Below are 18,556 nucleotides of genomic sequence, written 5' to 3'. Positions count from 1 at the left end.
GTTCTAAAACGTATTTGATTATAATCACTAGGTGTTATTACGTTTAAGTACGTATCTGCCACGTTGCATTAGGTTTTTGTACGGTATATTACGCTTTATGGTACGCATTAATAGGTTTCATCACGTTATTCTAGGCATTATTACGTATCGATGCGTATTACTACGCATGATTACCTTCTTCTACGTATAATATTGTTTCTGTAATTCAGAAGACTGTTTTATTGCTTCCTGGATGTCTTTTTCAACTGGAGATTGCATCTTCTGGTATTTCTTTTTCGTTTTTGTTGTAACTATAGGAGAGGGAATATCTATTGTGCTGGACGTCTCCTCAAGATTACATTGCGATCTAAAAAAAAAAAAAAAACGATGAAAGTTGTATTTTTTGTTCTAAACAATACAAAAAGACACACTATCTCTACTACTACGGTGGGTTTTGAACGACCTTGACTGGCTTGACACCCTATCTCATAACAAGAAAACAAGAAATGCCGGAAGCACAATCAATCCGATACAATTACTTTTAACTGAAAAGTATTTACAAATGTAAGTGTGATGGACGGACGGACGGACCAAAACATTATAATAAGTCCTGATGTGAAGATATAGTTTCAATTTAACTAATTATACAAAGAAGTAAATGGTTACTGACCTTCTTTCATCGTCTTCTTGACTTTCCTCTTCGTCCTCATGTTCACTGGGAGAATCGACGCAAGCATCTGTTCCGTATTTTGCCTTGAGTTTCTCTTTCAGCTGAAATATTCAGACATAATCGGAACATTATTTTGTATTCGTACAAGATATATCGAGATAAAGTCAAACGTTTGAAATGAAACAGTTGTAAAATGAATTTCGTAGAATATCAACAAAATTCAACAAAGGAAATAACAATAAAAGGTAAAAAAAAGTGAACTGAAATATTAAGTAATAGAAAACTGTATTGCACACGTTTATTCCTCCTCTGGTTTCTATTCTGGCAATATGTGGACCCAAGAAGCCAATTTTTTCTTTGATCCATTTGTCTCTTTGAGTATCATCTTTTCTGCCTGAACCAGATTTATTGCCTTCTCGTGTCAGTCTTCCGAGCTGAGATCTCATTGACTCAACCCATGTCCTGAGAGTCTTCCAATCCTCTACCCCTAGCTCATTAGCTTTTGCTTGCCATCGTGTATTTTTGAGAGCAGTATCTTTGTACTGATAATGAGCTGAAAGAGAAGAAAAAAATCGGTCACATTGATTTTTAAATATAAAGACCATGCTGTAAGTTTATCTATGTCTACTGGTGGGGTTAACATCTTTTGACATTTATTCTCCGTATTAATATTTTAAATTATAGCAAATAAATACATGTACCTTTGTTGTATAGAGGTTCGTTTTCTCTATACCAATCTGCCACCTCATCCTGCTTTTCTTGTGGTATTTCTAATGGCTTGCTTCTTTTGCGCTTCTCTTTATTGGTATTAGCTGGCTGTTCAGTATCACTATTTTGTGTTTGCTCATTTGTTTCTTGTGTATTAGTTGTTTCAGTCTCAGGCGCCACACTAACTATGCGACCTCTGCAAAGCCCACCACGACCCCTTCCTCTGCATCTGGTCCTCATCAGAACGGTCTGGTTTGAAACACACTAAAAGATAAATCAAATACCGGTAAGAGGAAAATTGGATTTAAAACGGACAATGTGCAACGTAGAATATTTCAAAAGAGCAATTATTATAAAAGGGAAAGCATTGACAATGTTCTAACCAAAGCTTTAAATGTTTTTCATGATTCATGTATCCACTCAACAAAAATCTTATCTGAAAGAAAAAACAATAAAATCTTTCTTTTGAGTACAAAAAATCTAAATTTTTAGACCATAAAATTGGAACAAAATAATTTAATTACAATGACAGATGTATTAATAATTATAAAGTGTACCTCTATTAATGTCTCCAGATTTGTTTTAGTTACTCTGCTCCCTCTTTGCATCTCTGTCCTTTCTAAATTTTATTGAATAATGATGCCGTTTCATGATAACTGATCACAGCGTAGTGACACGTGATACTGCGTGCAATAAACTTGCTAAATCGTAGGAAATCGTGCAAAAGCGTTCTTGAACCGATTTAGAAACGTACTAAACCCTAGTAATACGTAGTGAAACGTAGTTAACCGTAGTAGAGGTAACCGGTGAGATCACGAACCGACGAATAATGACGAACGAACGTATTAGGAGCAGTGATTTTCATATTGGTTAAAGTTTATTGAAATCGAATAATGTCCTAAAATACCACTGACACCTCACAAAGTTCCCTTTATTAGAAAACAACGATACAATACGAGCTTTCAAGTATAAGGATGGATATATAAGACTAAGTATTTTATATACCGGAAATGCCTAAGTACGGATCAAAACGAAGCAGTACGTATAAATGTATACCTGTGGTGATCACCTTCTACACTTTTAATAGTCACGTGGAATGATAGCATGGTTTAATCATGGGGACAATCTATTAATTAACCACGGCGCGTTTGTTTGAAAGAAAAAAATATAGAAGATATTGAATATATATTTGTTCTAAATTAAACATTTTAACTAGTAGGAACCGACCATTTAACTTGAAAAAAAATATGCGGCGCGACAATTTTTTTTATTTTTTTTTTAAATTTAACACTATTTTTTGGTGGTTATTAGCCAAGATAAGATTTTTTCTTAAGAATTTAAAATCAAATATATTATTTCCTTCCGTCTTTTTACTTTATATTATTTTATATATCAGTTAAAGCGGGTATCGATCATATTTCTTTGAGGAGGATTGTTTATTACACATGTATCATTTTACCGTATAATAGAGTTTGGAAGCCAGTTTATTTTAGGTGGGAGCCAGCATATTTATTACTATTATTTTCCTGACAAACAAATTTATTTACTTGACCTGCCAGCTCCGATCCTAGAATCAAAGGGTCGTCTACTAACCCCCATTTAGTATGCGGTGTTGCTGGTATTATTTAGTATATTTTGTCCAGAATAGAACGCCGAAAAAAATTTGGAACTTGATACGCTGGAATTATAAAATTATATTATTATATCTAAATTGGTTATAATTCATTGGTCATTCTGCGAAAGAACACATAGTATATTTATATGAAGTTTTCGGTTAAGTATTTGGTATTCTATTTTTTTTTCTTTTTCCCTAAGTACAAAAAGTAGAAGGAATCTCCGCCTTTTTGTTATTTAGCTCATTTTAAACAATGATTCGAATTAATACAAATTTCCAGTTTATTTTTTCTAAAGCTTTTCAGCTTTTCAAACGAGGGGTCAATTCATATATTAAAAGTATAAATATATAGCATTCCGTAAGAATTAATAATTTTTCAACTCGTCAAATACATGACTGGGTATGAAATTTAAAACCTTATTATATGACTTGGTCGTTAATTTCAGCCCTAAGAATTGACCAGGCGAAACTTATCAGGCAAATCTAAGATTGGGACAGAAATTTTAAACTAAGAGACCAGTATGGGGAAAGGGCATGTTCAAGGAAGGACATGTCCAATCTTCTCGTCAGAAATTATTTTTGGCGCCATTTCTAGCCATTCTTTTTTCGTTCAGTTTCTAAGAATTTAGAATCAAGTTATCTATTTCAGAAAAATACCCCCCTTTTTCCCTGCAAGTTAAATGTTAAACTCATGTTCTGGTCACAATTTCAACGCGAGATGTGTGGTTTGGGAGTTTAGACCTGCATCCAATGAAAGTTGTTACTTGTTTTTAAAAGCTTCAAATTTGCAATAATGAAAAATAAGCGAGCCTATCTTTTTATCTTTTTATGATTTCCTTATGGCCGGTCCTGCCTTTTTATTTCAGCCCCCCTTTTCCCCTACAAATTAAACGGTCGTGTTCTACTCTCTGTGCTGGCCAGAATTAATTCTTTTACCGAAATCAGAATCAAAATATTTTGTTTTAAAAAATATATCCCCCCTCCACTCCCACCAGAAAATGTTTCGTGACTGACGACGACATACACAATAAAAAGAATAAAATAGGCAGTACGCGTATCAATCAATAAAAAAATGCACTTATAATCAAAGCGAGATACTCATAAACAGTTACACATCCTTACTTAAAATTAATGATCCCGCTTCGTGTCATACGGCAAATTAGGTGATACGTTCGTGATTCGTACGTGATTCGTGATCTCACCGGTTACCTCTACTAGTAAAACGTAGTTTATACGTACTGAAGCGTATTAAAACCTAGTAGAACGTACCCCTTGTAGTTATAAAAAAACCTAGCAAATCGTAACAAAACGAAACAATACGTAGAAGAACGTATCAAAACGTGGCGTAAACCTAGTTAAACGTACGGACCGTTAAAAATGACAAAAAAATGCCATGAAACGTAGCATTTCTACACGTACTAAAACCTAGCTGTCGAAACGTGACAGTGTGACTGAGGCTTAAAAAGCTAGTAAATACGTATCAAAGCTAAGAGGAACGCAACAAAACGTGCTTACTACGTATCAAAACGTATCAATGCGTGGTGAAAACGTGGGTCTACACGTACTATACGTAGCAAAACGTGGTAAGAACGTAGCACAAACCAGGTAAAACCTAGTTTTCAAAATAACGGGACCTTTTTGGTCAAAACTTTGTTGAAACGTAGAATTTTGAAACGCAGTAAACGACAGTGTGACTAGGGCTTAAAGGCATCAGGGAAACAATACAGACGCTTAAATTTTACGGAAGCCTAAAGGTGACCTACAAACAAAATAATATTATATCGTTATCTCAATATAAATATTATATAAATCGTTATTTCGATATAGTTAAATCTTTATTTCGATATAATTTAATCGTGTATATTTATATCGTTATTTCGATATTTATATCGTTATTTCGATATTTATATCGCTAAAATAATATATTTATTTATGTATTTCGATGTTATCATATCGTTATTGCGATATAATTATTTTGTTAGCTGAATATAAACATATAGTTCAGTGGGCTTATGGCACCTTTTTGTAAAAAAATCAAAAAAATATACAGATGTCAAAATCTAGCAGAGAGTAAAATTGATCAGTACGTATACATTATCAAAATTATCTGCTTCTGGTGAAATTTAAGTTTTGGTTGATCGGGAAATCTATTTCAGAGCTATAGCCCTTTATTTGCATTTTTTGAAAGTCATTAGAAACCTCAAATTAAAAAAAAAATGAATGTGTTTTTTTATAACTCAATGGATAGTTTTCAGTATAAAACTTATGTACATATACTTTTTTTTCTGAAGAAAAATCTTGAATATATTCATATTTAGTAGAAGTTTACTTTATGTTAATTGCTTCCTTCCTGAAGCAATCCCCTCGACATATTTTCCGTATGCAAAGTAACCTCAGTACGACCCATCTCGTTAAAATCCGGTGATCGCAATACGCATGAATGTCCTTAAAATAAACTAAGATACACTTTTATCTGAATTTTGCTCAATTCCAATGCATTTTTGTTGCTTTTGTGTTGATTGTTGACAAACAGGTGGCAATCGTTAAATTACCTAAAAAACTTTAATTAACTGGCATATTTTCACAACACTGACCGATTAAAAAAAATTTGACGATTATACGAAATTTATGCGAAAAAATGATAAATTCGTGCACAGAAGACTAAGTTTATAATGTTTGTATGCATTGGTTCAAGAATTTGAAGCACATTTTTTTTCATCGGTCACTCGTATCTCATGACTTTAATTTAACCTGAACTATATAAATATCGAGATAACGGTATTATTATATCGAAAAAACGAAATAAATATATCGATATAACGATATAAATATCGAGATAACGATATACATATATCGAGATATAGACAATAATAGTGCATTGACTTGACATATCAACGATATACGGATGAGGCTTAGAAACGGGGAAATGCGAGGCTATGCCGAGCATTTTCCCAGTTTCGGACCGAATCCTTATATTGTTGATATGTCAAGTCAATGCACTATTATTGTCTTTATAATCTAAAAAAAACATTTTCAATTGTTGTTTAGTGTGTTAATGTTATTTATTTGATTTAAATATTGGGGGAAAATCCTCCTTTAAAAAGGCCTCTTATCACACAGGCGAAGAAATATACAACACGACGAAATGTACATCATTACGCAATCAATGGTGAACGAATTCGTTTGTTTACAGACTAAAATATCAACAATAAACATAAAACATAATGATTTATAGGTTGCAAACAAAAAATATTAATAAGTGAAATATGTTTTCACAAAAATTGTAAAAAAACAAGTTTGAGTCGTTAAACACATCGTTGCTTACATTGGAAACAAGAACAGGTTGAAGAGGTCGTATGAATAATTAAATATAATTTCGACAATTTCTATTTAAATGTTCATGATGAAAAATGATATCAGGTCATTGACTGTATATAACATAGAAATATACGGTCAACGCATTTTGTCTGCTTAAATAGAACGATTGCAGTATAAAACGATTTAACTATACTGGAAAAAGACATGAAAAATATGAAACAATATTCAATTGAAAAAGCTAAAGGCCTACCTACAATGTAATAACAAAACAATTTTAATTCAAACAAATAATCGCTGAAGTGATGAACCGACGACAAGCACTGAATTACAAGTAAATTAGAAAATATCCCAAAATATTTCCTGAAATAACAAAATAGATAATTATTTCTTGCCTTAAAATCTATCAACAAGCGGTAAAAAGAAAAGAAAAAGTTCTCTTTCTCATCAAAGTTACATGAACGCGAATAAATTAAGTGTGTTAACAACATTTACATGTCGATCATCTCTGATAATGTTTACTGTTAAAGTTAACGATAAAACTTTTTTTTTTAATTCGATTGTTCGGATTAGAGAGAATGAAAATGATATACATGTTTCTATCAATTTTCATGTAACCATTACATAGTGTAACGCCTTTTGATAAACAATTCATAGTATTCTAAAAGTATAGTTCTGTAAGTACTGGTACATTTGAGCCTGTCAAGTTCTCTTAACCAATATAGTAAACGAAGAACAACCTTGACCTCTCAGCCACTAAGACTGACCTATATAAACTACTTGGTTGTCCTTGGTTTACTTTGTATATTTTACAAAATATCGCACAAGGATAAGTATAATAATAAATATGTTTCGTCCGAATTACGAAAATAGCACAAGGATAAGTATAATAATAAATATATTTCGTTAGAGTAACAACGATTGGCATGGCCAAAATTTCTAATTCTGTAGGTTTTTTATATACATATACCGGTTTTTCCATTCGCTTAAAAGTGATTTTAACTTTCCCTCTTTACTTCAAACAGGAAAAGCATATGTTTATAACATGTATAAATAGTGAGATCATAATTTGTATAGATAAAAGACAAAGGCATTTAAATACTTAATCAGTAATCTGTAAAATACGTAACATTTCACCTTTGAGAGGGGTAGTGCTATTTTTATCTAGCTCACTTGAAACATAACTTAATGAAAGGGAAGTATACTACTCCAACCAGTTAAGGATATAGACAAATATGCCGCCCAATCATTATTATAGTACAACACTATGTCTTAGATCATATTACATGTATTGTTCATATATACTCTCAAATACATGTTTGTTACATTTGTAGTCCATGTTACACTCACTGCTATTTACAGTATAGTATAGGACGTACTATATCCCATGGCATTTATTACTGTGCTTAGTATTGTGGTTTTTAGATATATTTCCCAAGCAGGTAGGATTATTTTCAGGCATTATTATGATTTAATTTTATTCTTTTTGTAGTAAATAATTATTCATATTATCTTACAAAAAACGTTTAAAATTTACATTCTTATTTTCCGCCGTTTTGAACGAGCTCTAAGTAGACCTGAAAGTAACCGGTGTCGTTCAAATATAAAAGACAACAACACATTTAATGATGTCATCAACAATGTAATTTGAATAATATATTTAAATTACTAGTAATATTTATGTTAATAATATTGTGGAAATCATACGAGGTGCATTGTTATTTAAGTATGACCCCTGAAAAACAAATAAATAAAACTTTAAAAAACACTTATGCCCGCGTCACACTGTCCCGATTTTTACGCCGATGGCAACACAATTATGGAAATTTTCAAAATCGGGACTGATCGTATCCAGATCGGGCTATTCGCAGTGCCATCTTTAACCATCGTAGAACCATCGGCCTTTTTTTCTAGCTTTCGGGGACAACTTCGGGAAGGGTTCTAATTTTTTTAACATGTTAAAAAATCCCCGAAGGTGCATTCGATGTTGAGGGTTCGTATTGAGTTCGTATAACCATCCTCACCATGCATCTTTGAACATCGTATAGCATTCGTGTTTCCATCGTTTCCATCGGGCAGTTTTGACATTACGATGTCTTCACGAATGAATCACGAAGCTACCCGAAGGTATTACGATGGCAACACGAGTTTGTGAAGACCTCGTAATCCCGTCGTGTTGCCATCGGATAAAAGTACGAAGGCGACAAGATGGGACTACGACGGCCATAAATCCAGCTAAATGAAAGTTAATTTTCGCGCTAAAATACATTTAGTGCCATACGCGATATGCACTGGTCTGTCTAATACGACAGTTAAGAAAGACGTTCACAAAACATGGAGCTCATATCATATGATTCTATGAGAACAAGAAAGGCGACATCGTTTTTTCTATTAATTCAAATGGACCAAGAAGAGCAGCTATTACAGGCTCAGGGTTTACTTTTACAAGTAAAATATTATTTTTTGTCAATTTTTGTCAATTACGCGCCTTGTACACCAACACTGCAGGTACACGTATATAGGGAAACCAACTTTTTCTTCATTATTCTGATTTTTTATGTATCGTCTGAGTTGTTGTCACACGAATGTTTTCTCCATAACCATTTTGTTTTCTGTATGTCAGTTTTTGTCGCATTTGTTGCTTTCTCCAAATCCTTCCTTTTGTCTATATTATTATGATATTCTCCTGGAAAGAGCTCTTTTTGAATAAAATGGATAGATCAGTAAACATGGGCATACTTATGGGTGATTATTTAGACTAGTGCACACATTTTACAGTTCAAACAAGGCAATGCCGAGCGTGGCATCCCCTCGTATATAACATATTGGGGACAAATATGGACACTGTATTTGTATATGAAATCGTCTTTTAGACATCGTATGGCCATCGTGCAATCATCGTATAGGCTTCGGCTGAGATATGAAGCTTAAATACCCGTCTTCGGTTAACCTTCGTTTGTCCATCTTTTTCTATCGTATATAATTTCGGCACCATCGTATAGACTTCGTTATTCATCGTACTTGCTTCAGTCACTTTTTGGTATTTTAACGAGATCGGGACCAACTTCGTACGAAATTACAATTTTCGCATTCGGGTGTCCATCGTAAATAAAAATCGGGACAGTGTGACGCGGGCATAATAAATTAGCTTGGTCCGAGCTGCTTTTCTTTATTAATATTAGTTTTGGAAAAATCGTGTCCGTTAAACATTAAAGCAACTGATGTATAACTGCCTTAATACGTGAAGTTACTGCAAGTTATATAATTATGTTTAATATTTACCTAATTGAACTTAAAATGAAAAATATGTTTTAAAATTACTTTTATGGTTTTATTTCGAATGATTTCTGAGGAATCAATGATTAATTATGCAATCAAAACTGCCTTTACTATTAAAAGATTTTTTTTAAACTATTTTTTATACAATTACCTGCATTCATCCGTATTATACGCGCAAGTGAAAAGTTTTATTTTTGGCGCAAATGAAATATGGTTTGTGGCGCAAAAATGAAAGATTTTTTTTGGCGCAAATGGCCCGAGAACACAGTTATTTCGTAGTGCATTTCTTTTAGACAATAAATTCAAATTAAAAAAATCGCACCTGCTCTTTCTCAAAATTATTTTTACAGTGTAGTGTACTACCAGTGAGACAAATAATATCAAAATTATAGAAACTTCTCCCAGCTCTAACTCAAAATATTGACAATTCTGTGTTAAGGGGGTGTAAAATTCAGTTTGACAGCTTCAGACGTGATAAAATTTGACCTTTTAGAACTGGACCAATTTACTACTTAACATAAAGTTTCAACACCCAAATTTTTTTGACATGTAATTACATCCCCCTACTTAATATTTCATGCATTTAATATAAAGAAATAAATTGGGAAAGTGTATTAAATAAAACATGCAAGTTATACACTGTTTACACTAGGGACTATATAACGAAACCAAAGGACGGTTACTGTGTCCTTGGACCTAATAGGACAGAAAGACTTGACCAATCTTTATTAAACTTTGCATAACCTAAGCTTAGGCAATGATGAGATAGTTTGCCAAGTTTCATGGCCATATGTCATATATAACAGAAACTATGGTCATTTTAGTATTGACATTTGGATGTTTATTTTTGACGTATAAATTAAATATCTTCAACTGTCAAGATTTTGGCCTAAAAACTTGAAAATTTGCAAAAATTTGCTTTTTAAATGCTCTTGAATATTAGATTTTTAGTATTAAAAGCATCTGCATACTAATTTATTTATCAGATGTATTGTATTTATTCCAAAGTCAAATTTATATGCGCCTATGCCTGAAAATAGAGATTTTCCAATTCAGGGAAGCCTTATATAAATATGCATTTTTCTCAGCCAATTTGAAGTTTTTGAAGTTTTTTAAGCTTAAATTATTCTTTCATATATATTAAATGCACTTTAAATGTATAGAAAAGTTACAAAAAGAATACCACATGAGTATAAAATGGTCTTGGAGCATGTAGTACTGAGAATTATTTAGAGTCAATGTAGGCGGTAGTCCATATTGACATATAGAATTGCACACAGAAGCTATCAGAAGTGAAAATGTGTTACTTTTTGTTCATTTCTATGCTAAGATGTTATGATACAAGAAGTCTAAATGCAATGCCAAAAGGACTCTTGCATTTAAATTTTTTGAAAGACAATATGGTCTGACGGCCTGTTTTTTCACTTTTCGATGGAAAACTTGCATTTAGTTTTAGTCTCAATAGGCATAAATTTTGACCACTTACTATCATACAGGAAAAAACATATGGTAGCCTTTAAAGGAGTAAGGTGTACTGAATATAGTTAAATACTTTTTTTTACAGATTTAGTGAAATATTTATGATGGACTACAGATTTGATGTACAAAGCACTTCACATTTTACATACATCAATTAGGCCGTTTAACCAGGGCCATGAATACAAAATATGATGCACTTTTTTCTGTGATAATCTACTTTTCTCTTTATTCAGAGTTCACAAATGGTTAATTTAATTTGATTTAAGCATAGAAACACAAATATCAGAATCAAAAAAGGTGTCAGATAGAAAGTCTGCATGCCTTTTAGGCATAAAATGTAAACTGCTTTAAAATGCTTATTTGAGCTGTAGAATGCCAAAATGGCATTTTTTTACAGAATTTCTGTAAACCAAAGATGTAAATCCTTTACTTTTGTTGAGTTTGACAAATTGAAACCAGCAAATCATTCAGGAAAGTACCCAAAGTACAGAATCTAGATTTCAGGAATCCATCTCTTAGGACAGAAATACTTGACCAATCTTTATAAAACTTTGCATAACGTTAGCTTAGGCAATAATGAGATAGTTTGCCAAGTGTCATGGCCATATGTCATATATAACAGAAACTATGGTCATTTTAGTATTGACATTTGGATGTTTATTTTTGACGTATAAATTAAATATCTTCAACTGTTTCATTTGGAGGGTTTACGGTATTGAATGTTTTGATAAACTTGTACCCGTTAAATCTTTTTTTAATTCTACCTTTTCTTGTTGTTTTCATGTTATTAAGAGCTATTTTCTTAATGCTTTCAGTTTTAAGGTTTGGTTGGCTTGCTTGTTTTGTTTAAATAAATGTCTTTCAAATATTCAATTACATACAAGTTGATGCTCCGCCTGGCTATTGATTGCATTTGTCAATCTTACTTATAATGAATGAGTAAACATTTATAAATAACTAGTTATCTTTCCAAAAAACATGTTTCCCTGTTTTATAATTTTATAATTTTACGGTTTATTTTTTCAGAGGCAAATTCTCCTACCAAGTCTTCGTGTTTTCCTGTACCTCCAGAAAATGACTTATGTAAATCCATAAACATTAGCTGTCCACTAGGATCTGTTATTTATAAACCAATAATTGATGCCTCATCTGACAAATGTCCGGCCTCTGGTCAATTCTTTCAGAATACTGAGCCTCCTTGTGTTGGCCGACCTGTAGATCTTTATGCAGATATAGCTGATTGTTATTGGAAACAATCCTGTTTCATCAAGTTTCCCTTGACACCGATTTTTACAAGAACATGTGTAAATCAGGCACAATCAATAATAGTCCAGGACTGGATTTGTATCAAAGGCAAGTAAAACAAAAAAAAGACAGTACAACATATGCACTATAAATATCAGTTGAAAAGGACTTTCATTCATCAGATCGATACGAAGCACAAAAGCAAAAAACAAATCAAACAGTGAAAGTAGAATGACACGTACACATCCTCAAAGACACTAAGTACAGATATTAGAGTATTCAAAGTTACTGACAGCTAGCACAAAGCCAATCAAAAACAAATAAAAACATGCATCTATTAACAAATGATTAAGACTAAACCTTACTTCTACATCCCCACAAATCAAGTTTAGAAAAAACAGCACTTTGAGCTTTTCTATTTTTCCACCTTAACGTTTATCTCAAACTCCGTTTTGATTACTTTGCTAAGTGTTTTAAGATGTTAAACAAATCGCGGATAATATCGGGAGTTTGAGAATTCGATTGAAGCTGAAAAATTAGTAAAATTGCGAATGTGTCATAGACATCAACCAGACCAAAGATCAGATAACAGACGACTGTCATCAATGTGTCTTTAATGCAGCGAGTGTATGTTAACTAAATAAGATAATTATGACAATCAAATATTTCCTTTAAAATCATTTTCTATGTTTTCTTCACCTTTTAGCTGCACAAAATAGTGTGTACTTCAAAGATTTGATATGTAAAAGCCAGTACATAGGAACCCATGCAAATAGTGGAGTAATACTAAGCCATCAAAATATACCATGGAATTACGACAAAACGATGTTTGATGAAAATCAGATTTTAAAAACTGAGAAAACTTGCGAAACTTCAATCACCGTACCTACTTCTGGCGGAAGCAGGGTTTTAATAGAGATAAGCTTATTTGACATCGATATGCAAAACGACCAGTTGACCATTAATGAGATCATGGTTGAAAAGGAAGATTTTCGTAAAGAATTCCCGCCCTACACCCAGGTCAACATCAAATTTTCATCCAAAACTGACAACTCTAAAGGTGGTAAAGGCTTCGTTATATGTTTCAGAAGTAAGTTTAAAAGTAAAGCTACTCTCAGAAATAGGGAAAATAGAGGATAATTATGGGAGCTATCACACAGAATCTCGAGCAAGCACATAAGTGCACTATAATACATTTTTAGATGTAATCTGGGTTATCAGATAAAACATAGCATATACCCACAAAAGACAGTTGCAGGCGTTAATTGGTCCTCTACTAATGCATTCCACAATATAAAAAAAAAATACAATTCAAACAGTGATACTAAGTATAGACAATCAGCATCAATCATAATTTTGCACTTAATGTTTACATTAGCTTTTTCAGTACAATCGATGTCGGCATAACGAGAGCAAATAAATTCACATAATAATATATATAATTATAATAGAACTTTTTTGTCAATTTACAGGACTAAACAAACAGGAAAACAATGGAAAATCTGCATGTGACGGAATTTTCGAGTTTGGTAAAGACCCAAAGCTCATGATCACATTGGGTAAGATTTATATTAAATTGGTATAAATAAAAGATTATTCAATGCATGATTACGGTTAATGTCACTTAACAAACATTTCTTACCCAATTGATTATTTCGATGAAAAAATTTTATAAACTGCAGCACACATGTATGATATAGTTGTCACTGGACGTAACGTATCGATTATCAATCAATCAATATTTACATGCTAGCTAAGACCAAGCAAAACGAACGTTTTTGTATCATTCAATGATATTTTTCGCCTTTCTTTTCCAACATATATTTTTGTTTTGGTTAAAGATGCTAAATACTTGCACATTTTGGGAATAAATGCTCAACTTTTGCTAAAATCTCTAAAAAATGGAGACGTTGGAAAGTCTTAAGGCTTAAATAATTTGACTCGATGACCTGGAAATGTTTAAAAAGAAGCTCAAAATATTATTAGAATCTCGAGGTACTTATCTTTATGAACAGTGGTATACTACTGGTGCCTTTATTTGGCTGTAGTACTATGAATATATGTAAAGTTAAAAGGACTTCATTGAAAGTTGCCATTGTATGAAATCAATTCAGCACAAATTCGCAAATTGAATTCTTTACAACTTAAATGTCAAACTACATGCACCATTTTTTTAGATTGTGTTCTTATAAATAATTTTCAAATATCAAAAGTATCAAATCTAAAATTCCTCGTACGATAATCAAGCGATAACCTACCCTACTAGGCAAAATGGCTCTATAAAAAAATGCCTTCCAAACAGTGACTTAATAATTAAATATTAAATAAAATAAGTCAATAAAATATGAAAACTTTCAGTAATCAAGTATGTAGGTATATGATATTAACAGAACTATACAGAAGTTGGATATGACCTTATATGTGCCTCCCCTTTCACTTGGACAGATGAAGACATACCAATTATGAGCTTATAACGTTTAAAGCAAAATAACCCGTTTATTATTAAAGACAATTTAATTGTTGTTTTTTGCTGTATGTCATATCAATATTTAAATTAAGCTCTTATTGCAGACCAAGACATGCAACTAGAACAAGGAACAACAGCTCCAAAAGAAGATAGTAAAACAACAGATCTAACAGTCAAAAATCAGACAACCAAACCAACACATAGTACTGACCAGCAGTGTACAAAATGCTTGGAAAAGAAACGTCCGAAAGAAAAATGTAAAACACTATGTTGCAAGGTGCAGATAACTCATCCACAATGTCAGAGCCAATCGTCTTCAACCACAACAGCGACACCTACTCAAGGAAAATGTAAAGTCAAGAAGAAGAGTAGAATTGATAAGCTTTGTAAAAATTGTGTTAATGGAAAGATCAAATGCACGAAAAAAGAAAATTGTTATTCATGTTGTCCAGGCAAAACCATTTATACGGAATGTAGGAAGGGGAAAGGGGGTCGTAACAGAAAAAGGAAAGGCAAGAAAAAGAAGAAAACGAGGCAAAAGAAGAAAGACAAAAATGGTTCTTGAATTTCAAAAACTCTTTAATAAATCATGTTTATTGCAATTGGTTATATTATTTAGTATACACATGGAATGAATATAAATGACATTAAACAAAACTTTAGGAAAAAATAAGATACCATGGGGGAAAATGAATTGGGATGTGATTTCTTTGATAATAAGGCAGCAAGTCCACATAAAAAAGACATCTAGAGATAAATAATAGTATAGCGTCTAGTCAATACAATGTGTAAAGCTCCAAATAGTCCATCGCTTACGCAAGTTGTGAATAATTAAAGGTCAGGGGCGTAGCTACCTAAGGCTCGACTAGGCACGTGCCTATACATAAATTTGCCGATTATACCCCCTCTGGAAAAAAAAATAAAAAAAAATAAAACATTTTAATATTCTAATGCGTATTATTATACATGACCAACCCGTATCCGAATCCCGATACTAGTATCCTGGTTAAGTACGATAACTCGTGTATAGGTAAACAAAATTTCAACATGGATAAATTTGTTGTTCGTTCGAAACGAAAGAAAGATGAAGAAGAGAGTCCAAATTGTCAGACTAGGACTGCAATTGACGATAGTGGAGAATCATCCAAGACTGAAGCTTCTACGACAACGTCAAGTAATGCATCGTTATGTACACAGCACCACCCCCCTTACCCAGATATCGGGTCTTTAAAACACCAACAAATAATACCTGACAACAAGAAGATTGCTATCTTAACACAAACATGGACGGAAAGTCACAGCTTTAAATTTCCCCCACGGTAAGTACTGTATATTCACCAAATGGCAATATTGTTAGCAGAGTATGTTGAATGTCTGAATAAAGAAAATATTTTTTTCGCAGAGTTTTGTATTTTATCAGAAAGCTATGAGCATTTAAGATCCGTCCTGCGTCTGTGACAAGTCACATCGTAAACTTGTTGCGTAACTACTTGAGGATACCTGTATTATATAGGGAAGCAGTATAATATTATTGATTAAGACCTTACTTACATTCAGCGGATGCCATCAAGTAATCAATATGTCCGTCTCTCCGATCGGTAGATATCTGACTGTCCGTCAGTCCGTCCACACTTAATATCATAAGGTAGTTTGATTTGACCAATTAAATAGTTATCAAAATAAATCTTACACTTTCAAGCGCTCCCTTTCGATTTTCAACGGCAATTATTTGTTTTCTTTGGTATGGGGACTTCGGCAATGCATGACGCTGTGAGTTTTCTAATTATGTGATGTTTGCCAACAAAAATATATACTTCGCACTGTCTTTGGATGCAAACACATATGTTATTTTCGTTACTTGTACGTTTCAGTTTATTTGGAAAGAAGAACAGAAGATTCCAAGCAACTTGGCTCAAAGATTTCCACTGGATGCGGTATTCTACATCAACAGACTCCGTTTTCTGTGCATATTGTGTCCTTTTTACAAGTGTAGATGCTAAGGAGAAATCGTTCTCAGCTTCGGCGATAACAGATTGGAAAAATCTGCTATCCCTGGCCAGGTTTCATGAAAATCTGTCCCAACACAGAGGTTCTTTAATAGCTGGAGAAGATTTCCTTCGCGTGAAGAAAGACAAGGGCGATTCCGTCGCGAGCATGATATCGTCAAGTCATAAGAAGGTCGCTGCCGATAACAGATATGGTTTAATGAAAATTTTCGAAGTCATACTTCTATGTGGACGACAAAACATACCAATAAGAGGTCATGTAGAGGAAAGAAGCAACTTTATTGCTATTCTACACGAAATAGCTAGAAATGATGACAAGCTCTCGGACTGGCTGGCGTTTCGCGCAGGAAGTCGGACGACATACTTGTCGCCTGAAATCCAGAATGAGATAATTAAAATTGTGGGGCAACAGGTGCAGGATAGCATTATCGACGCCTGTCGTGAGGCTAAATACTTCGCTATTATTGCTGACGAATGCACGGATGTTTCTACGAAAGAGCAATTGTCTTTGTGTGTTAGGTTCTTAGATAAGAAAAACGATATCATCAGCATACGAGAAGAATTTATTGGTTTTAAACATGCCAAAAGTGTAAAAGGTGTTGCCATTTCTAATACGATCGTTGAGTTTCTTGAACATGTAAACCTTGATATAAGGAATCTCCGTGCCCAGTGTTATGACGGCGCCGCGAATATGTCCGGCAAGTATAATGGTGTGCAGGCAAAAATATTAGAGCAATCACCAGAAGCTTCCTACATCCACTGCAAGGCACACCAACTAAATCTTGCACTCGTTCATAGTAGTAAGGAACTTTGTGTTAGAAACATGATGTTGACTGTACAAGAAATTGCATTCAAATTTGATTATTCGGCTAAAAGCTTGACTGCTTTCACTGAAGAACTGTCAGAAAATGAAAACGTTCAAGACCAACTAGAACGCCGAACAAAGTTGAGAACACTGTGTGAAACTCGTTGGTCAAGCCGGGCAGATTCGCTGTATACATTTCGAACAGCATTTGAAGTTGTTGTCTCTTCCCTGAATTCACTTAAAGACGACAACGATGACAAAGCAGCACAGAGTATGAATGCGATACTTCGATTTGAATTTATTATTAGTCTTGTTGTTGCTGAACACATATTGAGCGCAACAGTCACCTTGACAAATTACTTACAGAAAACCGATATTGATTTGATTGAATCTTTGACAGAGGCTAAAATTGTAATTCAAAGGCTTTCCGATGAAAGAGGTGATGATACAGTTTGGGAGTCCTTGTTTGCAAGAGCAACAGATATTGCAGCAGAACACGACATCCAGCCATCAGTTCCGCGTGTGGCTGGACGTCAACGACACAGAGCTAACCATGCAATTCTTGAGCCGTCAGACTATTGGAGAGTTTCGTTATACTACGTGTTTCTCGACCACTTGGTTGCTGAGATTACAAAGCGGTTGATTAGCAACGAGGAACGCTTCCTTGCCTCTTATTTCATTCCGGCCAAATTAGGGAACTTGACTCCAGAAATAGCAGACAAAATTTACAACTCTTACCGTTCGGATTTAGGTGATAAAAAGAATTTGATGATGAGATAACACGATGGAAAGCCCGTTGGCGTATTGAAGACAACAGACCAGATAGACTTCTTGGTGTCCTTAACGTAACAAACGCCGATCTGTACCCTTCAGTGTATAGGATTATTTGGATTTAATTGACAATGCCTGTTTCATCGGCAACTAGTGAAAGATCATTCAGCGCGATGAGACGCGTGAAATCCTACCTGAGATCGACAATGGGAGACGA

At 33.5% G+C, this 18,556-nt stretch overlaps 3 protein-coding genes across 3 annotated transcripts; 2 read left to right on the top strand and 1 right to left on the bottom strand.

Moving 5' to 3' along the window:
• LOC134727645 (uncharacterized) lies at positions 1-1,597 on the bottom strand. Its single transcript, XM_063592026.1, has 4 exons — positions 1,351-1,597; positions 946-1,202; positions 650-750; positions 1-346 (listed from the first exon to the last, which is right to left on the bottom strand). The coding sequence occupies exons 1-4, from the start codon at positions 1,595-1,597 to the stop codon at positions 181-183; spliced, it is 771 nt and encodes a 256-aa protein (XP_063448096.1). The 3' UTR covers positions 1-180.
• A 5,961-nt stretch (positions 1,598-7,558) lies between these two features.
• Positions 7,559-15,359, top strand: LOC134681901 (uncharacterized). The gene is made up of 5 exons (XM_063541537.1): positions 7,559-7,729; positions 12,072-12,398; positions 12,997-13,380; positions 13,763-13,849; positions 14,862-15,359. Exons 1-5 carry the CDS (start codon positions 7,675-7,677, stop codon positions 15,320-15,322), a joined length of 1,314 nt encoding a protein of 437 aa, XP_063397607.1. The 5' UTR covers positions 7,559-7,674; the 3' UTR covers positions 15,323-15,359.
• Positions 15,360-15,804: 445 nt separating this feature from the next.
• Positions 15,805-18,348, top strand: LOC134727644 (zinc finger MYM-type protein 1-like). Its single transcript, XM_063592025.1, has 2 exons — positions 15,805-16,076; positions 16,629-18,348. Exons 1-2 carry the CDS (start codon positions 15,805-15,807, stop codon positions 18,346-18,348), a joined length of 1,992 nt encoding a protein of 663 aa, XP_063448095.1.
• The last annotated feature ends 208 nt before the right edge of the window (positions 18,349-18,556 follow it).

The sequence above is a fragment of the Mytilus trossulus genome, chromosome 8 (genome assembly GCF_036588685.1).
Source record: "Mytilus trossulus isolate FHL-02 chromosome 8, PNRI_Mtr1.1.1.hap1, whole genome shotgun sequence".
In the NCBI taxonomy this organism is placed as follows: Eukaryota; Metazoa; Mollusca; class Bivalvia; order Mytilida; family Mytilidae; genus Mytilus; species Mytilus trossulus.
This window is presented reverse-complemented; position numbering and strand designations above follow the sequence as displayed.